This window comes from Aotus nancymaae, unplaced genomic scaffold, assembly GCF_030222135.1.
Source record: "Aotus nancymaae isolate 86718 unplaced genomic scaffold, 86718_ANA_hifiasm-v0.15.2.pri h1tg000059l, whole genome shotgun sequence".
In the NCBI taxonomy this organism is placed as follows: domain Eukaryota; kingdom Metazoa; phylum Chordata; class Mammalia; order Primates; family Aotidae; genus Aotus; species Aotus nancymaae.
In genome coordinates this window covers 3,096,910-3,109,543 of record NW_026988473.1, presented here as the reverse complement: position 1 = coordinate 3,109,543, position 12,634 = coordinate 3,096,910, and the positions used below count along the sequence as shown (strand labels likewise).

Here is a 12,634-nt window from a genome sequence, read left to right as displayed (position 1 = left end):
AACTCCCAACCTCAGGTGATCTGCCCGCCTTGGCCTCCCAAAGTGCTAGGATTACAGGCATGAGCCACTGTGCCTGGCCAACCAGAGATTTTTCTTGGTGCAATTTCTTCATCTCGAAATAGCCCTCCAAAGGGTGCCATCCTCCCAGCATTTCTAAGCATTGCCCTAGCTCTTGAGAACCCTCCCCAGCATTTCCCCCATGGCCTCCTCTAAGCCTCCCCACCTCCTCATGCTTGGGTCAGACCTGGGCGTTGAGGGCCTGGATGTCATGCTCGTAGGCACAGTGTCGGCGCTGCAGGGCCTCGGCGGCGTTGAGGTCACGGCCAGTCCCGTCTGGAAGCTGCTGCTGCTTGTGCTGCACCCGCGCCAGGGCTTGGCGTGCCCCGTGCAGAAAGCGCTGCAGCTCGTATGCCGCGGCCAGCACCTGACTCCGTGTGTCCAGCAACTCAAGCAGGTCAGCCCAGGCCTCGTTGAGACTGTCCTTCCACTCGGCCACAGTGGCCCGTGCGGCATGGCCCCCAGCAATGAGCCCATTGGCCAGAGCGTTGGCACTATCTACACGCTCCTGACCAATGGTGCTCGTGTCCCGGGAGAACTCTCGGAATTTGTCTCGGAGCATCTGGTAGAGGAAGCAGATGTACAGACCGTGCCGTGATGCTGGGGGATATGGTCCCTGCCTGATGGAGCGAGTCTTCTACTCCAAACTCAGAACCCACCTCTCTCCCCTGGCCATGGGGGCAGGACGGGTTTCTTCCCTGGGGTCAAGGAGCAGGTGCAGCTGCTTCCCACTGACCCTGCATTTGATGGACTCCCTCCACCCCCAGCAAAGGTGTTTTGAGGTGCTTGGGACCCTTAGGCCTCAGACATGGATACCTTAACTATGGTCCATATTTCTGTACTGCTGAGCGTCCAAGCCCCTGAACTGTGGCGGGGATCACACCCTGTTTTGTTGAATTCTGGTGAAAAAACTTGAGTGATAATTTCCTATTTGCCCTTGCCGCAGCTCAGCTTCATGTCTCCTTTCTGTACAATTCTTCAAATTGTGTGTGCATATATATATTTAGAGAGGGGGTCTTGCACTGTCGCCCAGGCTGAAGTGCACTGGCATGAGCACCGCTCACTGCAGTGTCGAACCCCCAGGCTCAAGAGATCCTCCCACCTCAGCCTCCCAAGTAGGTGTGCCTACAGGCATGTAATGCCATGCTTGGCTAATGAAAAAATTTTTTTGTAGAGATGGGGTCTCACTATGTTTTACAGGCTGGTCTTGAGCTCCTGGACTCAAGCAATCCTCCCACCTCGGCCTCCCAAAGTGCTAGTATTACAGGTGTGAGCCATTGTGTGGCCATCGTGCCTGGCCTCTTCAAATCACATACTTCCAAACCAGGAGGACAGTGCCTGCTCAGCCTGGTCTTGCCCGGTTCCCCCCAGTGCTCTGCCTGAAATGAGGTCCTAGTCTCCCCGTGGGTCCTCCACTCTTCCCATGGTTGATCTGAGCTGGGTGCCCTCCCTATACTCACAGTTACATGCTCATAGTCCTGACCCAACTCGTGGGAGGCCGCCACCACCTCTCGCTCCTGGATCCACTGCTCCAGGTCATCCAGCTCGCGGCGGAGCTGGCACAGCCGGAGGTGCTCCTGCAGGCGCTCCCGCCGCTCTCCCGCTAGCTCCTTCAGGCCAGCATACAGCTTGTCCACCTGGGCTTGGCGGATTGATATCCGCGTGCTGCAGGAACAGTTGGGGAGGCACCATGGGACTCAAGGGATGTAGCTCTGACCTCTGGCCTGTTCTGTGGAGCCCTGTCCGAGTTTCCCAACAGCTTGCCCAATCCCTGAGCTCCAACTTTCTAGAAGGCTCCGTGCACACAGCACTGAAGGCTCCACATTCCCTGCACCTTCCTGTTTCTGCAGCCGGCTCCTCCCCAAGGCTGAGCCAGGCTGCCACTGCACCCACCTCTCTGGGTGCTCACGGTCAATCATGTCCTGGCTGCTGGCCGCCAGCTGGTGGATGGTCTGCGCGTAGTCGGCCAGGGCTTGCTCCAGCACCTGGTGCTTCTTCACCTCTGCCTGGGCACTCAGCTCATCCTGGGGGAAGGGACGGTGGGAGGGGACAGTGACATCAGGCAGTGGGTCAGGGGGAGGGCAGAACTAGCCACACACCCCGGGCTCTGTCCTGGCCCTCACCTTGGCCTTCTCCTGGCCCATCATGTGCAACTCCTGCTCACCCATCCAGGCCTCTGCCTCAGCGGCATCACGGTAGAACTGCTGGGCTCGCAGGGCCTCCTCAAGTCGCTTCCCTCGAAGTTCCAGCTCGTGGCCCAGGCGTTTCCACATTTCCTGCAGCTCAGCCAGCTCTGGGCCTGCCGCGGCTGCACCTAGCGCATGCTGCCGCTCCCTCAGGTCCGCGATCCGGGGCTCATGGCCTTGAATCTCTTTTTGCAGAGTCTGCCCACAGCCACAGAAGAGAAAATGCTGAAAGGCCTCCCCAGCCTCACATGCTCCCAGAGATCACGCTTCACCCCTGTGCCTCTCTCCTCCCTGGGTCCTCCGCTTCCTCTCCTAGCCCAGGAATGCGATGGTAATGCCCCTCGGCCCTCATTCTCTCCCACTGAGAGGACCCACCCTCCCAAGGAGGGAGGAGAGAGAGCCACTGAAGCCCAGGGTTGCACTCAACATTGAGGTGGGGCCTGGTCTTAAAAAACACACATCCAAGTCTGGGGAGGCTGCTGGGAACTTCTCTTTTGCCTTCAGCCTCTGCCTCACCTGGTTTTTCTTCATGAGAAGCTGGACACTGGGCAGGTCCTTGCCATGTTCCATGGAGCTGGCCATGGGCAGCCGCTCTGTCACCCACAACTGGAAGAGAAAGGGGGTCAGTGGAGGCCCAGAGGGCAAGGCGAGCACCAGGAACTGGTGACTGGGAGTGGGGACACCTGGGGCTACTGCCGCATGTGTAGGGAACAGTCATCTCTGGTTCTGGGGGACATCCCCAAGTCTCCCTAGAGGGGAGATTGTTAATGCCAAAGAGTAGAGGGAACAGAGCCCTGCTGGCATCTCCCCAGCATACAGGAGGAAGGCTGGAAAGCTTGCTGTCTTTGGCCTCAGTGACTCACAATCTCATCTTCCACGTCCCGGTGGAACTGGTGCTGCTCGCGAGAAGCCTGCAGACGCTGGCAGCGTTCCCGCATGGGCTGGCACAAGGCCCTGAACTTCTCCTCCACGGCCCTCGAGGTCCTCTCCACCTCCCCTGCACCCTGGTCCTCCTGGGCCAGCGCTTTGGCCTGGGCCTGGATCGCCTCCACCTCCTTCTCTCTCACAGCCATCTCCCACTCCAGCATCTGCAACGCGAGGAGGAAGGGCCTGTTAGCTCTGCATTTCCGCCTTCACACCGAGCAGAGACACCAGTCTCTATCAAGCCCACTGTGGCTGCTTGGCGCTGTGGCTCACCCCAGGGAGAGCATCCCCTCATAGGCTGGATCAGTGGATCTCGAACTTTATATACACAAGAATCCAAGGGCAGGGATTGAAAAAATCCCTATTGAGTACTGTGCTCCCTACCTGGTTGATGGGTTCAATTGTACCCCAAACCTCAGCATCACACAATATACACTTATAACAAACCTGCACACACACACCCGAATCTAAAAGATTGAAATAAAAAAATCCATGGTAGTGTGATAACTGTGCCTGTTATCAATTGATGGTCTCATCCCCAATCCATCGTGGCCCTGCTTTAGAGATGTAGGAACTGGTCCCTGTAAACATTCCTCCTTTGCCAGCGGGCGCAATGCTAGGCCTTGTCAGCAGAGGGCGGTGGAGGGACACCACAGTGCCTAGAGGATGAGGGGCGTTCCACCCTTCCAGCGTCCTTTTCTTCCTCCTACAGCTCAACTGTCCACAGTGTGCAAGAGATCTGGTGGCTGTCACTCTCTGGCAAGTTTTGCTGCACTCCAGTGGCCACTTCCTGCTGGCCAGCCTTGGCTTGCTGGTTTCAGACCTGCTCTGGCCTGTGACACCCCAGAAAATTTCCAGGCCATTCAGTGGGTCTCTACCCTCTCTGAGGAGGTCTAAGACTCAGCCATTTTGCTACTTCCTGGGGGACTCCTTGGTCCCACAGGTAGCAGCTCTCCCTACACTTCCTTTTCTGTATTTTTTTTTTCTTTTTCTTTTTTTTTTTTTTTGACACAGAGTCTTGCTCTGTTGCCAGGCTGGAGCGCAGTGGTGCAGTCTCGACTCACTGCAACCTCTGCATTCCGGGTTCAAGCAATTCTTCCACCTCAGCCTCCCGAGTAGCTGGGACTACAGACACGTGCCACCACACCCAGCTAATTTTTGTAGTTTTAGTAGAGATGGGGTTTCACCATGTTGGCCAGGATGGTCTCGATCTTTTAACCTCATGATCCGCCCACCTCGGCCTCCCAAAGTGCTGGGATTACAGGCGTGAGCCACTGTGCACGGCCCCAATTCTATATTCTTTAGAGCAGGGACCAGCAAGTCCAGCTCACTGCCTATCTTTATAATAAAGTTTTTATTGGACCACAGCCATACCTCTTTTTTTAAAAATTTTTTGAGACAAGTCTTGTTCTGCCCCCTAGGCTGGAGTGCAGTGGCACCATCATGGCCCACTGCAGCTGCGACTTCCCAGTCTCAAGCAATCTTCTCACCTCAGCCTCCTGAGTAGCTGGGACTACAGGCACATGCCACCACCACGCCCGGCTAATTTTTGTATTTTTTGTGGGGATGGGGTTTCACCATGTTGCCCAGGCTGGTCTCAAAACTCCTGGACTCAAGTGATCCGCCCACATTGGACTCCCAAAGTGCTGGGATTACAAGTGTGAACCACCGTGCCTGGCCACAACCCTTATTTTACATATAATCCACAGCTGCTTTTACAAGGGCAGAGTTGAAGGGCTGTGACAGAGATCTTATGACCCACAAAGTCCCAAATATTTACTATCTGGTGCTTTACTGAAAAAAATTTTCTGACCCCTGCTGTAGAGTTCTCTTTACCACCTTTTACTAATTCATACTTTTTTTTTGAGATGGAATCTCACTCTGTCACCCAGGCTAGAGTGTGATGGCACCATCACAGCTCACTGCAACCTCCACCTCCTGGGTTCAAGCCATTCTCCTGTCTCAGCCTCCCAAGTAGCTGGGATTACAGGCATGTATCACAACGCCTGGCTAATTTTTGTATTTTTAGTAGAGATGGTGGTCACCATGTTGGCCAGGCTGGTCTTGAACTCCTGACTTCAAGTGATCCGTCTGCCTTGGCCTCCCAAAGTGCTGGGATTACAGGTATGAGCCACCACCACCGGCCTAATTAATACTTTTTACTGAAGTTCTTGTTTTCAAATTATTAGTGGGTCTGTCTTCTAACTCTAACCCTGACTGAGACATATACCTAGAGATTCTGATACTGGCTTCCCAGAGAAATGACTTTAGGAAATGCTGCTGAAGGTGTTATCTGCCAGGCCTTAGCTGGCCTCCCAAAACTTGAAAGCTGCAGAACCCTCCTTTCTTTTGCTGTTCACCATCCCCATCAAAGCTCCCCAGCACACCTGCTGCTTCTTGAGCAGGATGTTGACGCTTGTGAGGTCCTTGCCGTAGTCGTCCGAGTGCAGCTGGGCCTGCAGGCTCTCCAGCCAGCTCTCCAGGGCACAGCAGCTCTGGGCAAACAGCTCAGCTCGATTGGCATCAAAGAGGCTGCGGGCCTTGGCTTGGGTGGTGGTCTCCAGCTCGTCCCAGCGCCTGTGCAGATCCCCCAGCTTCTCCGACACCAGGGCTTTCAGCTCTGGCTTCTGGAGAGTCAGCTCCCGCCCTTCCTGGAATGCAGGACAGAGAATGTAAAAGTGCCCAAATTAGCCTGAACTTCAGAGGCTGAGAGCGGACCAGGGGCCTTACGGGCAGTAGAGACCTGAAGTGTGGGCAATAATTCCAAGTCCCTGTGTGTTCTCATTGACACGCTCTTCTCAGAGGTTTAAAATTCCTTTTAAACTGCGGTTCCCTCACTGCTGATGAACCCCACTCCTCAAGACCCAGCTCAAACAGCATTTCAACGAAGAAGCCCTTGCAATCTCTCTTTAGTCTGGGTTCCTCAGTGCCCATGGCTTCTGGTGCTATGCTGCACGTTGATTTGAGTTATTTACTATCATTCTGTGTTTCTCAACTCTATTACTCTTCACTTCAATGATAGCAAGTGAGTCCCACCTGGTTTCCCCACTTCCAGCTTTTCTGCTTGAGGATTTTTGTGTCTGGGGCAGTGAGGGACACGTGCTCCCTTGAACTGCATGGAAAGCAAATTGGAAGACCCAGAGTTAATGAGCCCAGAAGCAGCCCTCAACCAGCAACAGACAAAGAGCTGCCGGATAAACACCCAGCATCCTTGCGCCATGGCTGAGAGTGCTGTGTTCTGTCTTCTATTTATATTATCCCCGGAGTGCCCCAGGAGGGTTGGTTTCCCATTGCCCATGGGGGTAACTGGTATGACTTCTGTCCCTCCTCACCACTCCACTACCCTACTGATGCTTCCCAGGATCACCTCCCTAGAACAACTGTCTCAAGGTCTGCTTCAAGGGGCACCCAGACACTGCCTTCCGGCCATTTTGCAGGTGGCCGTGGCTGTCAGGATGAAGCACATCGAAGGCTAGCACTGCTTGGGCAGCTTCACAACCTTGACCACAATCGACACTTCAAAGCACACGCACTGGTGGTCAGGGCTTTGCAGGGCTTCTCTCCCACCTCTTCTTCCATGGGGCCCCTGCACACAGTTTTTTTTTTTTTTTTTTTTTGAGACAGTCTCACTCTGTCACCCAGGCTGGAGTGCAATGGCACGATCTCGGCTCACTACAACCTCCACTCCCAGGTTCAAGCAATTCTCCTGCCTCAGCCTCCCAAATAGCTGGGACTACAGGCGTGCACCATCATGCCCGGCTAATTTTTTTGTATTTTAGTAGAGATGGGGTTTCACCGTGTTGCCCAGCCTGGTCTTGAACTCCTGAGCTCAGGCAATCCACCCACCTCGGCCTCCCAAAGTACTGGGATTACAGGAGTGAGCCACCATGCCTGGCCCCCCTGAACACATCCTGTGCTGCTGCCGGACTCACTCACCCCTTGCTCCCAGACAGGAACTGCCTAGCGTGATTATCTGTTCAGTTTTCTCTGCCTGGAAATATATTTCCCCTAGTACTTCCGCTTGTCCAAATTCTACTCATCCTCCATGGACGGCCCTGCATGTTGCTGCTTCTAGAATTTCTGTATCTCCTCTCTCCTTATTCCCCCGGCTTCAGTGGGCTTTCTCTCAGGGCACTCATCAGATTCTGCTCTAAATTCAATTTAGCTACCTGCGTATATGCCTCATATCCTGGCTATAGCGTTGTTCCTTCAGGGTGGAGCCTGCCATGGAATCACCTTTGGACCCATGCAGTGCCTGATACAATGCTTTGCATATAGTAGCACCAAGTAAACATTTGCTGAAGTAATGAAAACGACCGAAAGCACACTGGTCTCCTTTTGTCCCAACCATCATGCCCTTGAGGGAAGGAAAGTGTCTTTGGAAGACCTCACAGTGCCTCGCAGAGTGTTGTGCACATACCAAGTCCTCTAGGGCTACTTGCTGAGCAGACACAAAGTTTTATCTGTCCTCAGCTCTTGAGGAAGAGCTGAGTGGGAGACCAAGAACCAGGGACAGCAAGAGTCAAAAATAAGGATTGGCAGACTACATACAGCCCATGAGGTAATCTGGTCCACTGCCTGTTTTTACGAGTAAAGTTTTATTAGAAAACATCCAATGTTTATTCATTCACGTATTCTCTATAGCTGCTTTTGCACTACAACGGCAGAGGTGAGTAGTTGTAGCAGAAACTATATGGACTGCAAAGGCTCAAATATTGACCATCGAGCCCAAGCCCTTTCCAGACAAAGTTTGCAGAGCCTGCTGAAGAGCGTCATCCTGCTTTGAACTCAGGAACACGATAACTATCGTGTTAAACCCAAGCTGCAGTTTGGCTAACTACTAATTTGTATTTTATCAAGGTTCTGGACTCACTGTCCCACTCTGTCTCCAACAAAGATGTTTGTTTCCCAGGCCATAACTCCACTGTGGAGCTGTGGCACCAGAAGCCCCACAATCTCTAACCGTGACAACAACCAGGTCCTGGAGCCAAGCCCCTCCCCCGCACCATGGGGGACCCTGCCCAGAGGCAGCCCCCACAGTGCTGCTCACCTTGTCCACCTTGTCCAGCCAGTCTTTGTTGGCGGCCAGCTCAGCCATGAACGCCTGGTGCTTCTGCCACTTGGTGTGCAGGTTGCGGGCCTCATCATAGGACACATCCTGGGCTGTCAGCATCTTCTCGTCAATCCAGAGCTTCAGCTGGACCAAACGTAAAACAGGGACAAAGGAGAGGGGGCATTTCCAAGAGAGGAAGAGCAGGGCATAAAAGCAGGGCCACAGTGAGCCACAAGAAGTGGGCAGCTTGGGAAGAAGCCATGAAGGGATTCACAGTCTCCAGTGACCCCGAGGTGGGCTTATTCTAGGCTCAAGGTGGGAAATGGATGGCTAGGGAATGTCCTGGGGCCCCAGGGAACTAGAAGCCTCACCTCATGACAATCTTGCAGGAAATGCTGCTGTTCCCGGTTGTCCCGAAGACGGCCCAGAAACTGCTGCGCTGCATCTTGATTCTTCTTGTGCCTGCAACAACAGCACTTTGTGAAACCCCAGAACTTGCTGTGAAAGGGTTCTGACCCTTTGGCTGACCTAGGGGCCTCCATTTCTTCTAGAGGAATAACGCCTTCCAGAAGCACAACAAGGCTACCCAGGAATCCTGACTTCCTTTTGGGCCTGGTCGGGGGTGGAACCTCCCAGCCCTCTGCAACCACTTGGTTCTTCCCCGTCTACTTCTCTGTCAGCTCCTGCCTGTCTGTGGGTTTCCCGTGCCACATTCATCTTTGAGGCTACCCTGTTTCCCCCATTCCCCTCTGGGGCCCCTAATTCATAGGCTGTCCTCATCAGACCTCCTCTCGATGGAGTCTGCCTTCTCCCGAATCTTGTCAGCGTGGATGTTGCCTTCAGACACCAGCTGGCGCCCAGCTTCCAGGAGCCCTCGGATCCGTTCCCCATTGGCGTCCATGGTGCTCATGAAGTCCTCCAGTTTTTTAATGGCAGCATCAGCAGCCTGGAGTGTCCCTGGCATCTCCGTGTGAGACAGAACATATTCCTGTGTGGGAGGGGTGATATTCAGTTCACTTTCCCCAGCACAATTCACCCCCTTCGGAAGGACCCAACCAGGGGCACAACTGAGAGGCAGGGGCCAGTCTGTAGATGGGGAAGGTAGCCTGGAGAGCTCTGAAGACGGGGAGGCTGCCAGCCAGCGTGGGAGTCTCAGAAAGTCACAGGGAAGCTGGGTGGGAGGACCTTCAATTTCCCAGCCCAAATCCTGTTCTATCTCACTTCTAGCTCCCGATTCCTTTTCTTTAACAGCTACATGGCAAACTGGTTTTCTATTTCTTCTGAAATCAGTTTTAGTAAATTATATTCACATTTGTTTTTATTCCCAGTTTTCTTTTTCTTTCCTTTTTCTTTTTCTTTTTTGAGACAGGGTTTCATTCTGTGGCCCAGGTTGGAGTACAGTGGCATGATCATAGCTCACTGCAGCCTCAAAATCCTGGCTCAAGTGATCCTCCAGCCTCAGCCTCCCTGGTAGCTGGGACTACAGGCATGTACCACTATGCTCAGTTAATTTTTTTTGTGTGTGTGTAGAGATGGGGGTCTCACTATGTTGCTCAGGCTGGTCTGAAACTCCTGAGCTCAAGTTATCTCCTGCCTTGGCCTCCCAAAGTACTGGGATTACAGGTGGGAGCCATCCTGTCTGGCCCCCATTTTTCTTTTTAGAAAATTATTATTTTTTCTTTTTTTGAGACGGAGTTTTGCTCATTACCCAGGCTGGAGTGCAATGGCGCAACCTTGGCTCACCTCAACCTCTGCCTCCTGGGTTCAAGCAATTCTCCTGCCTTAGCCTCCAGGGTAGCTGGGACTACAGGGGTGCGCCACCATGCCCAGCTAATTTTTCTATTTTTAGAGATGGGGTTTTACCATGTTGACCAGGATGGTCTCGATCTCTTGACCTGGTGATCCACCTGCCTCAGCCTCCCAGTGCTGGGATTTCAGGCGTGAACCACTGCGCGGCCCCATTTCGCTAACATGTCCTTCCTGCCCATTCTGCTTTTTTTTTTTTTTTTTAATTTGAGACAGAGTTTTGCTCTTGTTACCCAGGCTGGAGTGCGATGGCGCGATCTCGGCTCACCGCAACCTCCGCCTCCTGGGTTCAGGCAATTTTCCTGCCTCAGCCTCCTGAGTAGCTGGGATTACAGGCATGCACCACCATGCCCAGCTAATTTTTTGTATTTTTAGTAGAGACAGGGTTTCACCATGTTGACCAGGATGGTCTCGATCCCATTCTGCTTCTTAACCCCCAGCCTCTGGCATCTGCCTCCCCCTCCACCATGTTCCTTCACATTTCCCCAGGTCCCTACTCTCCTCTTCGTCCTGGTGGGGACGGTGCCCTGAAGTCTTACCTGGCTGCTGAGCACGCCCTCAGCCTGACGAGCATCCCGCAGGAATCCCTGGAAGCCGTGGGCCTGGGCCAGGCGGCCTTGTCGGCTCTCCCACATTCGGCCCAGCTCCTCCCAGCCGGTTCCCAGGGCCTCCAGTCGCTGTCGTAGGAAAAGGCACTGGGGATCGGCCTGGTCCCGGGTCACCTCCTCGCCCAGGGCCCGCAGCCGGCTGTACTCGCTCTGGGCCCGCTCCACCTCTCCCCGAAGGGCTGCGTGTTGGGCCAGGAGGGCCTCTGCCTCAGGTAGGGTGGCCGGCCCTTCTTCAGAGGCCACAGCAGTCTGAGTGCGGCCTAGCCAGGCCTGGAAGTCATCCAAGCTTCGCAGGAAGTCCTGCAGCCGCCGCGCCTCCCCCAGCGACTCTTCTCGACGCCGCATGGTGGCCCTGAGGTTCTCCCAGCCAGTCTGCACCTCTCCGAGTCGGGTGTTAATGGCTGCTGCCTGAGTGGGATGGCCGGCAGCCAGGGCATTTGCCTCTCGAGTTAGTTCGCCCACCCGGGCAGCGATGGCCTCCAGGTCCCGCTCTGTGCCGGCCAGCTTGCGCTGCAGGGCCAGCACCCCGGCCAGATCGTTGCCTAGGCCCTGGGTGGACTCGATGACCTTGGTCTTCTCTCTCATCCAGGCCTGGGTCTCCGTGCACTCTAAGTGGTAGTTCTGGATGCTCAGGGCTGAGGTCAGAGCTGCCTTCTTGCCGTCTGCCAGGGACCGAAACTGCTGCCACCTGAGAGCAGGAGGAAGGTTCGGCTTCCTGCCCTGCCCAGGCCCTTTTGGAAGCTTCTTCCCTGCTCCTGTCTCCCTTCGTATCTCCCCTTGACTCCTCCCTTTCTGGCCAGCAGCTGCTTCAGACTACCTTGACCCCCTCTCCTGTCTTTCATCCTTTTTCCTTCCCCAACACATTTCAGACTGGTTTGCATCCTCCTTTTCAGCCACCCCTCCAGGCCTTACAGATCTTGCCTCCCATGCCATCGCCATTGCTTCATGTTTTTGTCAGTTCCCCAGTCCTGCGCTCCCAAGCCCACCTGTGGTTAAGCTGCTCCTGGGTGTTGACAATGCGGTCCTTGCCTGGGGGGTTGGCCTTCAGTAACTGCTTGGCAGTGTCATTCACTGCAGTGATTTGCACTGCAAGGGCATTCATTTCAGGCTCCAGGGTCTCGAACCTGAGAGGGTGGAAGAGCCAGGCGTGAACTGTGGGAGGCAGCGATGTGCCCAGTCATCTAAGCCCACTTCTCTTAGACACCCTCGAGAATGCCTCTCCTTCACAGGGAGGCTTATCTATAGGAGTCTCTGGGCCTCTCAGCCTATGAGGTTCATAGTATCTGTGGGTCAAGGGAGGAACTCCCAACTCCCCCAAAATAAGTAGAATAACTATCATCACTACAGTTACTCAAAATATGGTAAAAGATAAAGGTCAAGAGCAGACACACAAGTCAGACTAGACCCTGGTGTGGGACCAACACTTTATCACATCCTCTCAGCCTCCTGGGACTTCCCCCTTAGCTGCCTATCTGGGTCTTATCCCACTAATGTGTTAGAATATGAAGTAGTAACCAAAAATATTTGTCTAGGTGATGAATATGTGAAGGATAGCTTCTTCCAGGGACATTTTATGTTTTTTTGTTTTTGTTCTTGAGATGGAGTCTCACTCTGTTACCCAGGGTGGAGTGCAATGGCGTGATCTTGGCGCACTGCAACCTCTGCCTCCCGGGTTTAAGCAATTCTCTGCCTTGGCCTCCTGAGTAGCTGGGATTACAGGTGCCCGCCACCATGCCCAACTAATTTTTGTATTTTTAGTAGAGATGGGGTTTCACCATCTTGGCCATGCTGATCTTGAACTCCTGACCTCGTAATCCACCCTCCTCAGCCTCCCAAAGTGCTGGGATTACAGGTGTGAGCCACTGCACCTGGCCAACATTTTATGTTCTAATAGGGCAGGGTCTGCAAATGTTTTCTGTAAAGGGCTCGATGGTAAATATTATAGGCTTCATGAGCCATGCAGCTGCTATGGCAAATTGAGTCCTGCTGCTGTAGCCTGA

The 12,634-nt window shown here is 53.9% G+C and overlaps 1 protein-coding gene across 3 annotated transcripts in view; it reads right to left on the bottom strand.

The window, feature by feature from the left end:
• The window catches only part of SPTBN2 (spectrin beta, non-erythrocytic 2), a 45,799-nt gene that overhangs the window by 8,239 nt on the left and 24,926 nt on the right, over nt 1-12,634 (bottom strand). For all 3 annotated transcript variants that reach the window (XM_064364700.1, XM_012436960.3, XM_064364701.1), the window contains 12 exons: nt 11,621-11,758; nt 10,566-11,322; nt 9,006-9,208; nt 8,592-8,682; nt 8,218-8,364; nt 5,555-5,818; nt 3,107-3,331; nt 2,760-2,849; nt 2,181-2,441; nt 1,951-2,081; nt 1,518-1,722; nt 245-619 (listed from right to left, as the gene is read on the bottom strand). In XM_064364700.1, the coding sequence (XP_064220770.1) occupies nt 245-619; nt 1,518-1,722; nt 1,951-2,081; nt 2,181-2,441; nt 2,760-2,849; nt 3,107-3,331; nt 5,555-5,818; nt 8,218-8,364; nt 8,592-8,682; nt 9,006-9,208; nt 10,566-11,322; nt 11,621-11,758 (2,887 nt within the window). The remainder of the gene's footprint in view (nt 1-244; nt 620-1,517; nt 1,723-1,950; nt 2,082-2,180; nt 2,442-2,759; nt 2,850-3,106; nt 3,332-5,554; nt 5,819-8,217; nt 8,365-8,591; nt 8,683-9,005; nt 9,209-10,565; nt 11,323-11,620; nt 11,759-12,634) is intronic.